Source organism: Malus sylvestris, chromosome 7 (genome assembly GCF_916048215.2).
Source record: "Malus sylvestris chromosome 7, drMalSylv7.2, whole genome shotgun sequence".
In the NCBI taxonomy this organism is placed as follows: domain Eukaryota; kingdom Viridiplantae; phylum Streptophyta; class Magnoliopsida; order Rosales; family Rosaceae; genus Malus; species Malus sylvestris.
The window spans coordinates 29294550-29308992 of NC_062266.1; the positions used below are offsets into that span (position 1 = coordinate 29294550).

The 14443-nt window shown below is 38.5% G+C and overlaps 2 protein-coding genes and 1 pseudogene across 2 annotated transcripts; 1 reads left to right on the forward strand and 2 right to left on the reverse strand.

The window, feature by feature from the left end:
- Positions 1-2325: 2325 nt before the first annotated feature.
- Positions 2326-2863, reverse strand: LOC126630470 (auxin-responsive protein SAUR76-like). The gene has a single exon (XM_050300591.1). The coding sequence runs from the start codon at positions 2788-2790 to the stop codon at positions 2425-2427; it is 366 nt and encodes a 121-aa protein (XP_050156548.1). The 5' UTR covers positions 2791-2863; the 3' UTR covers positions 2326-2424.
- Positions 2864-5260: 2397 nt separating this feature from the next.
- LOC126630456 (cytochrome P450 90A1-like) lies at positions 5261-10628 on the forward strand. The gene is made up of 8 exons (XM_050300584.1): positions 5261-5831; positions 7238-7387; positions 7560-7805; positions 9418-9504; positions 9707-9785; positions 9871-9977; positions 10075-10208; positions 10448-10628. The coding sequence occupies exons 1-8, from the start codon at positions 5313-5315 to the stop codon at positions 10563-10565; spliced, it is 1440 nt and encodes a 479-aa protein (XP_050156541.1). The 5' UTR covers positions 5261-5312; the 3' UTR covers positions 10566-10628.
- Positions 10629-10889: 261 nt separating this feature from the next.
- On the reverse strand, positions 10890-14160 carry LOC126630457 (nuclear pore complex protein NUP88-like; annotated as a pseudogene).
- Between the last annotated feature and the right edge of the window lie 283 nt (positions 14161-14443).

Sequence of the window (14443 nt, forward strand, 5' to 3'; positions counted from 1 at the left end):
GGTTGGCTCGGCTTGTGGCGTTGAAGGTAAGGGAGTCCCTTTTATAGAATAAAAGCTCGCTCTTCAATACATAAATGATGGGCTAGAGTTGATGCTTTCTAATGATGGTGAGGGAGTCCCTTTTATAAAATAAGGACTCGTTCCTCAATACATAAATGATGGGTGCTTTCTAATGAAAGTGAGGGAGTCTCTTTTATAAAATAAGAGTTCGCTCCTCAATACATGAATAATGGGTTAAGTCCCCCAAGTATTTTTCATGAGGCCCAGTTGAGGCCCAATATATGGTACATAATGTAGTCCCTCAAGTCTTCGGTCAATAGAATCTGTTGGCTGGAGACTTCAAATTGAATCCATGTATGGGCCGAAGTGGCGGTTATTCGGATGCGGTATTTGTATACCTTGCACTGAAGCTTTGTAGGTGAAACTTTGCAAGTGAAGCTAGAGCTTTGCAAATAAAGCTTTCGAAGCTGGAGCTTTTGTAAATGAAGCTTTTGAAACTAGAGCTCTGTAAATGAAGCTTTTGAAGTTAGAGCTCTCTCTGTAAATGAAGCTTTTGAAACTGATTGACATGAGTAATGCTCATGAATGTTTACGTTGATTGACATGAGTGATGCTCATGGATGTTGTCATGAGTGATGCTCATGAATGTTAACATGAGTGATGCTCATGAATGTTGATATGAATGATGGTCATGAATGTTTATGTATGATTGTCATGAGTGATGCTCATGAATGTTTATGTATGAATGACATGAGTAATGCCCATGTATAATTTGGAGTACTTGGCATACTTTTGATCACCTGGTTGGTGGCATGAAGAAGAGTACGGGTTGTACATTTCATCACCTGGTTGGTGGCATGAATGGCTAGTTGCCAAATGATATTAGAGTACGGGTTGTACATTTCATCACCCGGTTTATCGTAATAGTGGTGGGTTGCCGAATAATTTTGGAGTACTGGGCGTACTTTTGATCACCTGGTTTGGTGGCAATAGCGGCAAGTTGCCGAATAATTTTTTGTAGTATTGGGCGTATTTTTTGTTACCTGGTTGGTGAGAATAAAGGGCCTGACTCTTTTGGGCATATGAGCCTTCGCTCTTCACACAACATTTCAGCCTACTTATTTTGGGCTTTTATTTTTTTATTTTTTTTATTTTTTTATTTTTTTATTTTTTTATTTTTTTATTTTTTTATTATTACCCTCTGATGGGGTTTATACAGATGTCTCAGAAAGATAAGAAAAATAAATTACATCATACAAAAACAAAGATCGTTGGTGCGTTGCTTTTGCTTTTGCTTTTGTTTTCTACTTTACTTTTTCTTTCGTTTTCTGTTTTGCTTTTGCTTTTGCTTTTCCACCACTCTCTCTATCTCTTCACCTGGCAGACAAAATGAATCGTAATCATAGGAAAATTCTTGCTTTTCTTATTTTCTCTTTTCCTTTTCCTTTTCACTTTTGCTTTGCACCTTTTCTTTTTCTCTGCTGCATGGTTTTGCTTTCTCCGTTTACTGCACCTCTTTCTGTCTCTGAGTTGTCATGCATGTGCACCCTGTGCTAAAGTAGGTATTGGAAAAGAAACACCGACATCCAACCGTCTGCAACGATGTGAGTCACAGGAGCATCGCCAACCGTGTGGTTAAGTTGGCCTAGCACCTCGCCGCAGAACCACTCACAATCTAAGATAAAAAACTTGAGCTCATCAAAATAAATTATCTCTCCTATGTGTGGTGAAGGCAAGCAGCAACAACCCGCCTCCTCGTTTCCACTTTCTCTTTGTTATCATGTCTTATCAGACTCTTAATGATGGCACTTTAACTTGGCATAGCTCGTTGAACTCCTTCCACTGCATGGCTGGCTTGTTGTAGTTCTCTGATCTCCAATCTGATAATATTTGTGTCAGATCGTTGCACAGCTGATAGATTCTTAGGACTCTTTGGAGAACTGTCTTGCTTGTCTTTAAAAGGTGATGAGTGAGCTTACTCACTGATGCTGATGATCTGTAGATGCACAATGACGAGCTGCTTACCTGGTGATTGTGGCATTGAATGCAGCATCTTGTCCAAAAGCTTGACAAGAGCTTCAAATTCATATTCCATAACATGGACACTGTAGAACTGTATATTTGCGAAGATAGCTCCCTCGTCGGAGATATAATCATTCCCATCACCTTTTGAGGTTTTGGAGTGGTTGAAGCTCGCCGGAGTATCTCCACCATCGGGACCACGAATGCTAGGGTCTTTTCCTTTTTATATTATTTTCTTTCCACTGCGCCTCTGTCAACGTTTTGGTTGAAATATCCACTTTGATCCGTTTTGGTTGAAAGATCCACCACAGATAATCACCCCCACCACTCTCTCATTATTTTCCTCAGTGACGTAGTCACACCATGCACATACATACATGGCATAACTTCTAAATATTTCCCTCAGCAGGCATAGAACTCGACTAACTCGTCCATTAACTCGGGCTGTGGATCGGCATTCTCGAGCATCCCTAACAAGTGCTCAAACAACACCACTTTGCATGCGATGTTGATCGTGTTGTGGTCTGACCTTTCGACCTTCTCCTTGAGAAGCGGGTGGTTTACGACGTCGGAGGCCACAAGGTAACATCTTCTGGACTTGCCCACATAGACGGGGCGGAGATCTCCTGAAATTATTCCGTCGGTGGAGTAATCTTCATCTGCTGCAGAGACCACAGAGTTGAGGCTGCGGCGGCTGTTCTGCTTGCTAAAGGAGTTCCACTTCTTCAGCACTGACTTGAGCTTTGTTAGCTTCCCATTTTTGGCCATTGATATGAATGGTTTTCAGAAAGAGAGCCTGAATCGAGAGCTTGAGATTTGGTTTTAGAAGGAGAAATAGAGAGTGGGGAGATGACAGGGAGGAGCAAAACGACATGCTTTAAGTGGAGGTAGATACTCTCTCTCTCTTTGTAGATTGAATGGGTGTGTCTCTGAGTGTGGGTGTTGGGTTGTTTGGTTCTTGGTTTCTGCAGATTCACAGTGGTGAGATTTGATGAAAAAATAAAAAAGAGAACCGACATAATTTTTTATGTCGATTCCCACAGACGGCGCCAAATGTTGATGCACAAAATTGGAGGTCTTGGAACAACGTAAATCCGACCGTGAATATGCAAGAAATGTAAATAACACAAGATGTATCGTGGTTCACCCCAAGGTTTGGGCTACGTCCACACTGATATTGTATTTCTGAAGGGGAGAGAGAGAGCCTCTGTAATGAATTTGAGAGACTCTGAGAGTGAGAGCTTGAGGGGGTGAGGAGCCTTAGGAATTGACCTCCCTAATTGTGAGGGTAATGGGTCCTTTTATAGAATAAGGACTCCTCACTTATTACATATTTGCCCATTCCTTTATTACATAATTACATCTAAGTCCCCCGAGTATTTGTACGAGATCTAAATACGGAGGCCCTAAATATGATATAAACACCTTTAGAAATATTAAAAAAAAAATTTGCACCACATGAAAAATAATTAATGGCTAAATTAAACAAATTGAATTTGGTTTAGTAATCATAATGATGTTCAAGAGATGTTTTCTTATGTTTTATATGAGTAGGTTTATTATTATTAGCTAGCCTTCCACATGGTTAGGAGGGTTTCTTTAACAAGCTTAATGAAAACCAATAATTTATTATTGTTTGCGAGTATATACTATGATGAGGAAGGTTTTGCGCTTATTAATTCCAAGCAGTACGTTGTGTAAATTGAAACCAATATACTTTATAGCGTGTTTACTAACCCGTAATCGCAATGAGAATAAAGAATCTAATTCCGATTATGGATTATACATGTGTTTATTAAAATTAGGAGGAATCAAAAGTGTGTGGGGCCCACACAAAAAATGGAATCAAATTCCAAGATTTGGCTGATTTGAATACCTAACATAGAGAAGGTATTTGGATTCTGGATTGCCCAAGAAATCGGAATGATAATTTTTTTCCCTTTATGCCGTCACTTACTTTCATTATTTCCAAGATTGTCCTTAACCCTAGACTCACATTAAGCACAACTCCATACATATGCCGAAGAGAAAAAACTACAACTTGAATGAGAAAATTTAAATATTAAAATAAATACTTAAATTTATAAAAAAAAAAATAAACAAAATCATTTTAGTGTGTCTATGAAATAAAAAAGCAATTTAATTTTTTCGTACTATTATATACTATATCAAATTTTATTAAAAAAAGTATATAAATATTTTATTTAGGACAAGGGCATTTTAGTAATCATACTGGTTTATATTCCGATTCTGCAGAATTAGTAAACAGTTTTATGAAATTCTATTCCGATTCCAGACAGTTTTAGTAAACAACTTCAACAGGAATTTGATTCTGATTCCGCCTCATTTCATTTCCTCTTCAATCCAATTCATTCTCAATTCAATTCCTCTCAATTTGATTACGAATTAGTAAACGCGCTCTTATAGTAGAATGAATAATGTATTTTTGTGATGAGATTGATATTAGTTAAGACTAGCTTCATCTTTATAGATTTTTTATTATTTATTGATTATAAAGCGTATTTAAATTTACGTTTGTGATCTGTGATCCTGAAAACTTTTAATTCTACAATTTTAATTGAGTAGCTCTATCCAAACACTCATTTTTATTTCTTGCACAACCCTTTCAAATTTCAACATTCGGATCAAATGAACTGAAAAAGTTTAATGACAAAAAATTAACAAAAATATGTAGAAAGTAAAAATAGGTGAATAGAACTACCCTTTTAATTTTGCTCCTAATAATTTATCCTTGGACAACTATCTTTTGTCGCTAATCCATTATCCCAATCAAACGGCCCAAGACAAGACATGGACACTTCAACACATTCACGCCATATCAATCACCACATGAAGCACACCGTAACCAACAACCCTCTCTTTTTCCCACTCCATATTTTCCCCAACAAAGTCTCACGACTAGTATCCCACGTAGACACAGAAGGGGACGATATCGTTTTATGAAGAAAAAAAGGAAAGAAACTATAAAAAGCTATCAGATACTAAAATATCCTACATTAGTTTCTTTCTCTCCTCTCTTCCCCTCCTTTAGATTCTTATTTAGAAATCAGATCCATCGATCCATTTGTCGATTCTCGAAACCATCCGTGTGCTTCCCCCACCACCCTCCCATACCCCGCACTCTTTCCTTTTTCTATATATACCCACCTCCCATACCCAAATATATACATATAAATATATACACACACTGAGCTGGTAGAGAGAGAGAGAGAGAGAGAGAGAGAGAGAGAGAGAGAGACTGTGTGTGTCTACCAAGTATTAAAAACCCCATGGATTTCCTCTTCTCATTTTTCTTGGTTTTCTCTCTCCTTTCAACCCTAGTTTTTATTTTTCTCAGAAAGTCTAGGTGCCGGAGGCTGAGGCTGCCTCCGGGGAACCTAGGGTTACCATTTATAGGGGAGACTCTGCAGCTTATTAAAGCCTACAAGACTGAGAACCCGGAACCGTTCATCGACGAGCGCGTGAACCGGTTCGGACCCTTGTTCACAACTCACGTGTTCGGAGAGCCGACCGTGTTCTCCACCGACCCGGAGACCAATCGTTTCATCTTGCAGAACGAAGGGAAGCTGTTCGAGTGCAGCTACCCGGGCTCCATAACCAACCTTATGGGGAAGCACTCTTTGCTGCTGATGAAGGGCAGCCTCCATAAACGGATGCATTCTCTGACCATGAGCTTTGCAAACTCTTCGATCATTAGGGACCACCTTTTGGACGACATAGACCGGTTGATCCGGCTCAACATGGATTCCTGGGCCGACCGGATCTTTCTCATGGAGGAGGCCAAAAAGGTAGGGTACAACTTTTCTTTTTAAGATAGGATTAGGGCATGTTCGGAATTCGAAATTAAGACCTTAAAAGATGAAAGTATTACTTTTCTTCACCAAGTTAGAAATAGAAGATGGTGTTTTCTTTTTACATGTTAAATATGGGAGGTATTTTAGTCTGTTAAGAACATAAACACATACTTTCATTATCTAAACAAACAACTGAACTTGGCTGCTGTAAATTCAGCAGCATGTCCTGCTTACGCCCAATTCCAACTTGAACACGTGTTTAGCAAGCCGGAATTGATTGTAAGCAGGACCTGCTGCTGAATTGTTCAGAAGTTCTTTCCCTAAACAAATAGCGTACAACTCAATATTCTGGACGATTAAAAAAATTCTCTCGTTAAATACGGGAGTTGGTAAACTTTTCTTGCTTTTCTTCTTGTTGTCGTTTATTGAGTTAAATACAAAGATGATGTTTGGACACTTAAAATCGATACACTTATTAATTATTTAGTATAGGTCGAGATCACTTATAATTATATAAGGAAAATCTTTTTTTAGGGAACCGTCCATCGTATAACGTAGTTTTCATTAGATATTATTTATATTTAATTTTAAATTTTAAAATGATTTCTAATTGCACGATCTACGATGGACGATTATGATCACAAGATCCTTAGGATCCATAGGAAAATGATCCGACAAGGATCTTTTTTCATTATATGATATGAGTGATTCATACTAGAGAATTTTTTAGAATAGAGAGGCAACAGAGTTCAAACTTATGTCGCGATGTAAATACAACACTCTTCTTCACCGCACTATAGTAGAAGGCCACTTGCAGAAAATTTGTTTGAGAATTTGTCAATTTCGTGCATCAAAATAGTTTTATTATAAATGCAAAAGTGATATTTGACAAACTTGTTTTTTTCTTATTCCTCAAAAAGTAGAGGACAAAGGTAAAGTTTGTTTAGAATGTTTTAATAAAAAGTGATTTTCAGAATTAATCGTATCCCATTGGTTGGTTTAATTTAATTAATTAATTTATGATGGTATTATGCTTGGGTTCACCGTTCATGTCAAAGAGAAATGGAGGTAACTAGATCCATTTTCATTATGGGTAGAACACGGAGCGCTACACTACATGTTATTATATAATTAGAGAAATACTTAGAAAAAAAAACAAGAACTTTCCTTTAATCGGATGATCACATTTAGTGTACCGCTCGTGTTCCGAACACACTGAAATTTTTTTCGATCCCCTAGATTGGGTTAGATACATGCAAGTGAAAGTAAGAAAAATAAAACCGTTCCCTTGAGCCATCATTTTCATGGTAGCTCATACACTTCTTGATTTATATTTTTTAGATCCTTTATTAATTATAGTTTACGTTAGTGAATTAATTATTTAATTAAATTATGTGCAGATAACTTTTGAACTAGCAGTGAAGCAACTCATGAGCTTTGATCCAAATGAATGGACCGAGAGTCTAAGAAAGGAGTACGTCCTACTAATCGAAGGCTTCTTCTCCGTTCCTTTGCCTCTAGTTTCCACCACCTACCGCCGGGCCATTACCGTAAATTCCTCTCTTTTTCTTGCCCGTTACTTAATTTATTGCGTAAATAGAGTAATGCTATTTGAAAACACATTTAGAGAATGTTAGCAAGTGTATCGGTTTTGCATCTAAAAAATATTATTGATGTCATTAACGTTAATTAGTTAATCAAAATGGGAATTTGAACTTGAAGGCTAGGACAAAGGTGGCGGAAGCGTTGAGCTTGATAGTGAGGCAGAGGAGGGAGGAGAGCGAAGCCGGGAAGAGAAAAGAGGACATGTTAGGCGCACTTTTGGGCGGAGACACCGCATTCTCAGATGAGGAGATTGTGGATTTCTTGCTTGCTTTGCTGGTGGCTGGCTACGAAACCACTTCAACAATCATGACACTTGCCGTCAAGTTCTTAACGGAGACACCTCTGGCCCATGCTCAACTCAAGGTGCCACTCTACCCGCATCCTTTTTCTTTTCTCACTTTATTTGCCTAGTGGGGACTGCCAGTCTTGCAACTCCCATCATATGTTCGTGTTACTATGTTAGGCATTTCAACATCCACATTTTTCTTATCTAAATCCTCAACCATTCACATTGTTTGGATTAGTTATTTTAGATAACTTTGGATGTGTAATTGATTAAATCCGTATTTACGTACGTAAAATTATGTAACTTAATTACGTATCCTCGTAATCATTTAGTACTACAGTCTATTGGTATTCTTCTTCACTTGAAAGTGAGAAGTCTTATGTTCGAATCTTGTCAAATGCAAATTTGAATCACATTATTGCTAACCTATTATGAGACTAAGTTCATCCCCTCCCCCTTATGGTAAATAATATTGTTTGTTGAAAAAATAAAATAACTAAAAAGATTGTTGCATGTGATGTTTGCACAAAATTAACAGATGAATTTTGCTAAATCAGTCGCTCTACTACCGATGCATGTATTGCTCATTTCTTACGTAACGTACCATAAATTCAAGATAGTGAAATATACACTCTTGTTTTTTACTTCCGCATTCTTCATGATGTTGGTATTTTTCAGTTTTCTTTTTATTTATTCAATCTTAGGACAACGAATAAAAAAGAAGTGTCCAACCGTAAAGGGAAGTCCAAAAATTACTTTCCTAGCGAAATCAAGGAAAATGTAGCGTAAAGTGTTGGATGGTGGTCAAAAATAGAGAGTAAAGTAGAGAATGTAAAAGTGAGACAACATTCGGATAAAACCAACGGACAAAATGATGGATTTGGATTGTCTGCCTCTTGATGGGTCCTCTTGTTTGTGTGATCACGGTTAAGCCATATCAATATTTTATATTACTATTTCTTTTTATTTTATTATTTTTATAAAAAAAATCAATATAAAATGTTAACGTAGCTTAACCGTGATCACACAAAACAGGAGGGCATGAGAAAGGTACCGAAATAGGAGAGCAGACAATCCAAATCCCAAAATGATGGCATGTCCTTCCCTTCCCTCCCTTCAAAACTGCACGCTTCACTGTGCTGTAAATATTGTCGGATTCTCGTCAGATTTGGTCTTTTGACCACATCGCCTCTATTTGCGTCACGTGCACCTGGTTTGGGAGGGTGTTTTCGTCATTCTACTACTTCCTCCTACTTTATGGCTTTTGGACCCTAGGGTCCCAAAGCTGGGCCATTGGGAATCGGGTGGTTCTGATTTCTAGGACCTCAAAAATCCAACGGTGTAAAGAGTGGTAGGGGGTTGGTAGTAATGGAGTCAGCACTCTAGCTTTGTTACCATTTTTCGATTCCTAGGATTGTTTTGGTGTCTGCACTTGTGTGATGTTCCAAGCTCCACCGTCGGATTGTCTCCTTACTCGAAAGTTCTAGAGCGGACCGGCTCGTAGTCTGGATTAAGATCTAGAACAGTGACAAAAAAATTTAACGTCTAATATCTCAATTCGTGCTATGCGCCGGTCCATACTAGATAAATTGGTCATTGTCTTTCTTGAATCGACGAAGTATTTTTATTTCATTATATATTTTGGGTGAAGTGTTAAATTGCTAATGAAGTTTTGAATCCACATTGCAGGAAGAACATGAGCAAATTAGGGCGAAAAAGAAGTCGTCAGAGCCTCTGGAATGGAGTGATTATAAGGCAATGCCATTCACTCAATGTGTAAGTATGGTTAATTCTAATATCTGGAAATTACGCTTCGTTTAAACTCATCAATAAATTGAGGTACTGCGTCAGACTTTAATAACGAACTATTAAACCTCATGAGATTGTTGTTTAGATCCATACAATGTGCCAAACGTACTTACGACTTGCAGGACTCTAATTCTTGAAAGTTGATCCGCCTTTTTTTGTCTATGTTTAGGTTGTCAACGAGACCTTGCGAGTTGCAAACATAATTAGCGGGGTATTTAGGCGGGCAATGACGGACGTTCACATTAAGGGTAACAACCTTCGTACCGCATAAATAACTTGCATTCGAAACTAAATATTTTACGAGTTCTTAATCGGTGAAAGTACTAAAAACAGGATACACAATCCCCAAAGGATGGAAGGCATTTGCATCGTTTCGTGCCGTACATCTAGACCAAGATCATTTCAAGGACGCTCGAACTTTTAATCCATGGAGGTGGCAGGTACTTTTAATTATACATCTCTGCCTCTAATAATTATGTTTACTCATGCTTTTTGTTTTTCAATTTCTAATTAATTATTGTAAACATGATTTTGTAGAACAAATCTGGACCGACGACAAGCCCATCAAATGTGTTCACACCATTTGGAGGAGGGCCAAGGTTCTGCCCCGGCTCTGAGCTTGCTAGAGTAGAAATCTCCGTCTTCCTTCATCACTTAGTCACTCGTTTCAGGTATGCAAAATACAACGTAAACTGCACAAATAAAATCGGTAACAAATTTTTACTCAAAAATAAAACTTCAGGGACACTAAAATGGTAATAAAGCGGCATGAAACAGTGTTTTTGGTATACGGGTTATTGTCTGTTTGGTTTTACCGGTTCTAGTTTTGAGTAAACGTTTGCAACTAGTTGTATTTGTGCGTATTTCCTGTCGAACTAACAATGCTAATTGTTCATGTTAATTTTGGCAGTTGGGTTCCTGCCGAGGAAGATAAGCTGGTGTTTTTTCCCACGACGAGGACGCAGAAGAGGTACCCGATCAATGTGCAGCGGAGGAACAATGTGTCATATGGGCAATGTAAAGAGTAAAGTAGTAGTAGAGCTGTAAGAACCTTTGATCTCCAACCCAATAAAATTTATTTAATTAATTAATTTTTGGATTAGTTTGTAATAACCTTCAGGTTTAGTAGGTGATTGCAGAATTTGCAGGTCTTTTAGGTTTTAGCCTATCTTAATGCGCTTCAATTATTAAAAAGGAAAAAGATAATCGGCACAAAAACTATTCATGAATAAGTGTGTAAAATCAACCCGAACTTTCCTCTTCGATGCCTTCTTCTGCTTGTGTTTGTGGAGAGATTTTTTCAAGCTTACACCCAATGGTATTATGACACCTGTCATACCAGCGGACAGATATTTTCAAGCTTCCAACCAATGGTATTATTACACATGATGTGCCGAGCAATACCGTTCAAAATGGCACCGTCTTTAATAAAAGGACATATCGTGCACCGCCATAGTTTCAAAACTTACATCCGGTTACCATAACTTAATCACAGATTCAGAAACAAAGTAGGTCTCAGCATCTGCTGGTTTCCCGACTTTTAAATTCAGATTCAACAGGCCTAACCTTTTTCGAATTTTCAATTGACCAGTGAAAGTTTCTCAACTGAGAATTTCAGATGGGAGACTTGAGATTCTTGCACAGGATCTTTCCTCCTTGCTATCGGCCGACGTTGGTTTGATGCATTGCTTTTCGGCGATTGTGTGTGCCTTCTCAACCTTGCAGTTACAGTGTTAATGGAAGAACGCAATTCATCCAATTCAACTCCTGAGAAGTGGTCTGCTTAGCAACAAAAATGTATGTTAAAAGTGAATAAGTAGTGCTGGCCATGCAAGATATGAAACCACCAGAACCAAAAATGTATAGGCTAATAACTTAAACAGGAGTGAATCATGACGATTTGGGGAACCAGTAAAATACGAAAACAGAAAATTACTGACTACGAACTATTACCAAGCTCCGACTTGAACTCTCACTCAGCTCTGGACAGGCCCAGGCAAGTTTCTTAAACGTTTCAAGCGCTCCTCCAGAAGAATGTGCATCTGGATTGCACTATCAATTCTGTCCTCCAATTTTGATTGTTTCTCCTCAACTTGCGAAAGCCTCTGTTGTGCAGCACCTAGACGAGCATGCTGGTCATCAATTATCCTCTTCAAGATGGGTCCATGATACTCGAGTTCAAAGTAAACCTAGAAAATTGGAGGAAAAGTTCATAAAGCAACAAAATAGGAACCACTACCCATAAGAAGGTAGTTTTGACACAACTAAACATGGTTTGTATGTGTGTTATACTCTGCATAATATTCATGAAAGCTTCTGAAGTACTTATGAAGCTTTGGTCGACCTTCAATTGAATCAGCAGAAAGAGAACGCAAACTTGGTGAGCTCTGAGGAAGAAGAACCACCTTAGGTCCAACTAGGAGTTCTTTGCTTATAAGATTTGGCATATCTTTCTCTTTTGGTTCTTCAAGGCAAAGAAATTTGTTCTCCATATCGACTTGAAGAGGAAGCAATAGGTTCCAAGTCTTCATCTCCAGCACTATACATTCTCGCAAAACAGCGAGTCCCACAATCCATGAACAGGCAAATGAATCTGATAATGCACAAAACCTGATAGTGGAGATTGCGAGGGGTATTCCCCCTGGCATGTGCTTAGAACAGGATGCACTGATGGAGTTCTCATGGTCTGGTTCTTGCCGCTAATCTGACTTGTAAACGGGAGATAATGCAACACTATTGAATCTAACCCTCCATCATGAAGGGTGTATATTCTTTCCAACATCAGGGGATCAGTAAACATCCTAATAAGAGAACCACTCTTTGCTTTCCTAGGCAGAGCCAGATCCACAATAGCCAATCTCAACAGAGGGGGAGGAAGCCCGAACCAAAGAGTACTATCAAGAGGTTGATCAAGCTTCAAAGGTGATAGCTTGCCTGGAGTTGGCTCACAAAGAAAGAATTCCCAGATGGGTGTCACTGTTAGGATGCCATGAAACTTGCAGTATACGTATGATAGTGTTTCCACTTAAGTAGATTTGTGAACCAACAGGAACAGTCCTGTAAGGTTTCATTTGAAAAATAACAGATACCTTAAGTATATTTACTTTGGAACATCAAATTATTTAATTTGCAACGCAACCTCCAATAAACTGGAAACTGTATTATACCCACAAGTACATTTCTAAAAAGGAAGCACAGGCTACTACATGAATTTCCTGAGCAAGTACTTGATAAAAGGCACAAACTTGTCATCAAAATCTAAAATTAAAAATCAGGATGATAACTTTGATAGCGAGGGAGGGAGAGATAGGAACAAAATAAATCATACTGTGCTCCAAGAGAAGATCATAAGAGGACCCCCATATTTGCGCCTTACTATAATTTCTTCTTTATTTCCCTTTCCTTACTCTAGTGCGTGTGGGAATTGCAAAAGAAGTTAACACGTAAAATTAAGCCTAAACGAACATGTCAACGTATAATCTAAACCACCATTACAGTTCATTCCCTGCTCAAGCGGCTTTCTAAGACACCCCAACACAACATGTTTAAGATGAAAATGAAAATTAATAACGTATTGCCATCTTCCGATCATACCTGCAAATGGTTGCCTTGTCTTTGTTGGAAGTCCACCCATAAAGGTACATAACGCATAGATTACTCGAACCTGAAAGGAGCAATGCTGATCCATTCCTATTGATCGAGATTTTGTGAACCGCAAAGTCGAGCTTTACATCCGGTTGCAGTACCTATCAATTTACGAGCATCATCAACAATGCACTTAAAGATAAGTTAGAAACATATTTCGCAATCATCTTTAAAGAATTATCTTTTCAACTAATTTTCAATTCTTATACAAATTATAGGTTCCAAAATCATCACTTTCTGTTATCATCAAATCCAAGCAAGGAAACTAATTACACTAAGCTCAGCTGAGTACAATTCGAGGTGCAATTGCTTTCTAATCCTTCAATTTTCTCAGTAACCAAACAGAATCTAAGAAATTGAAGTTCAAAAAAAATGAGGGAAAGAGAGGAAACCTTGGAAGGGAAAGCAGCGGTGACGGAAGTCGGGTCGGGTTCGCCGAATGGACATCCGATGAAGGCATAGCTTATCGGAGTCCCAGAAGTAAAACCGAGACGCTCCGTCCCAGGCCAAGAGATTTCTGGGCGCCCGAGCCCCGGTCGAGTCGTGGACCGGAGAGGAGGAGTAGACCGGCTGGTTCTGCAGCGGGACCCACTCCACTTCGTCTCTTCCGGGCGTCGGAGACCGGCCCGGCTCCGGTTCCGGTTCCGGTTCCGTTGCCCGCGGGTCGAAGTTGTACCTCATTTTCTATCAGTCTTTTTCTTTCGAGCTCTGAGAGTTGCGGAGGCTCTTTTCGCACTGTGGTTTTGCTTCAAAAAACTACGCCACGGGGTCAAACAGGAGACATTTTTCCAGTGTAATCGATACACCGGATGGTACATCATGTCACGTGTTATTATACAAATGGTTGAATATGTGTGTTAAAAAGTTAATAACTTAAAAAAATAAAATTTCTCACCACTCTTATTAAAATACGTGATGTATCACTTGTGTTCCCGTCACAACTAAAAATTTTCCATCAAACAGAGAGAATGACGTCATTTATTTTGCATTGCACGCGAGGCAATGTAGAAGCGCGCTCTGCATTTATAACGCACCACCCGCCACACGGGCCAAGCGCGGCACCAATAAAAAACACAACACAATATATATTTCAGAATTTGAATTTAAGATCTTTCTCAACGCTCAAAAGAAAAATATCATTAAGTCAAGTTTTAATAAAATAATTGTTAAATTGTCAAATATTAGAATTGGAGAAATGCAAGAGACTCTCTACCACTTTATAATTTAACGTCAATTCTCGTGTCAATATTAGTACTAAAAA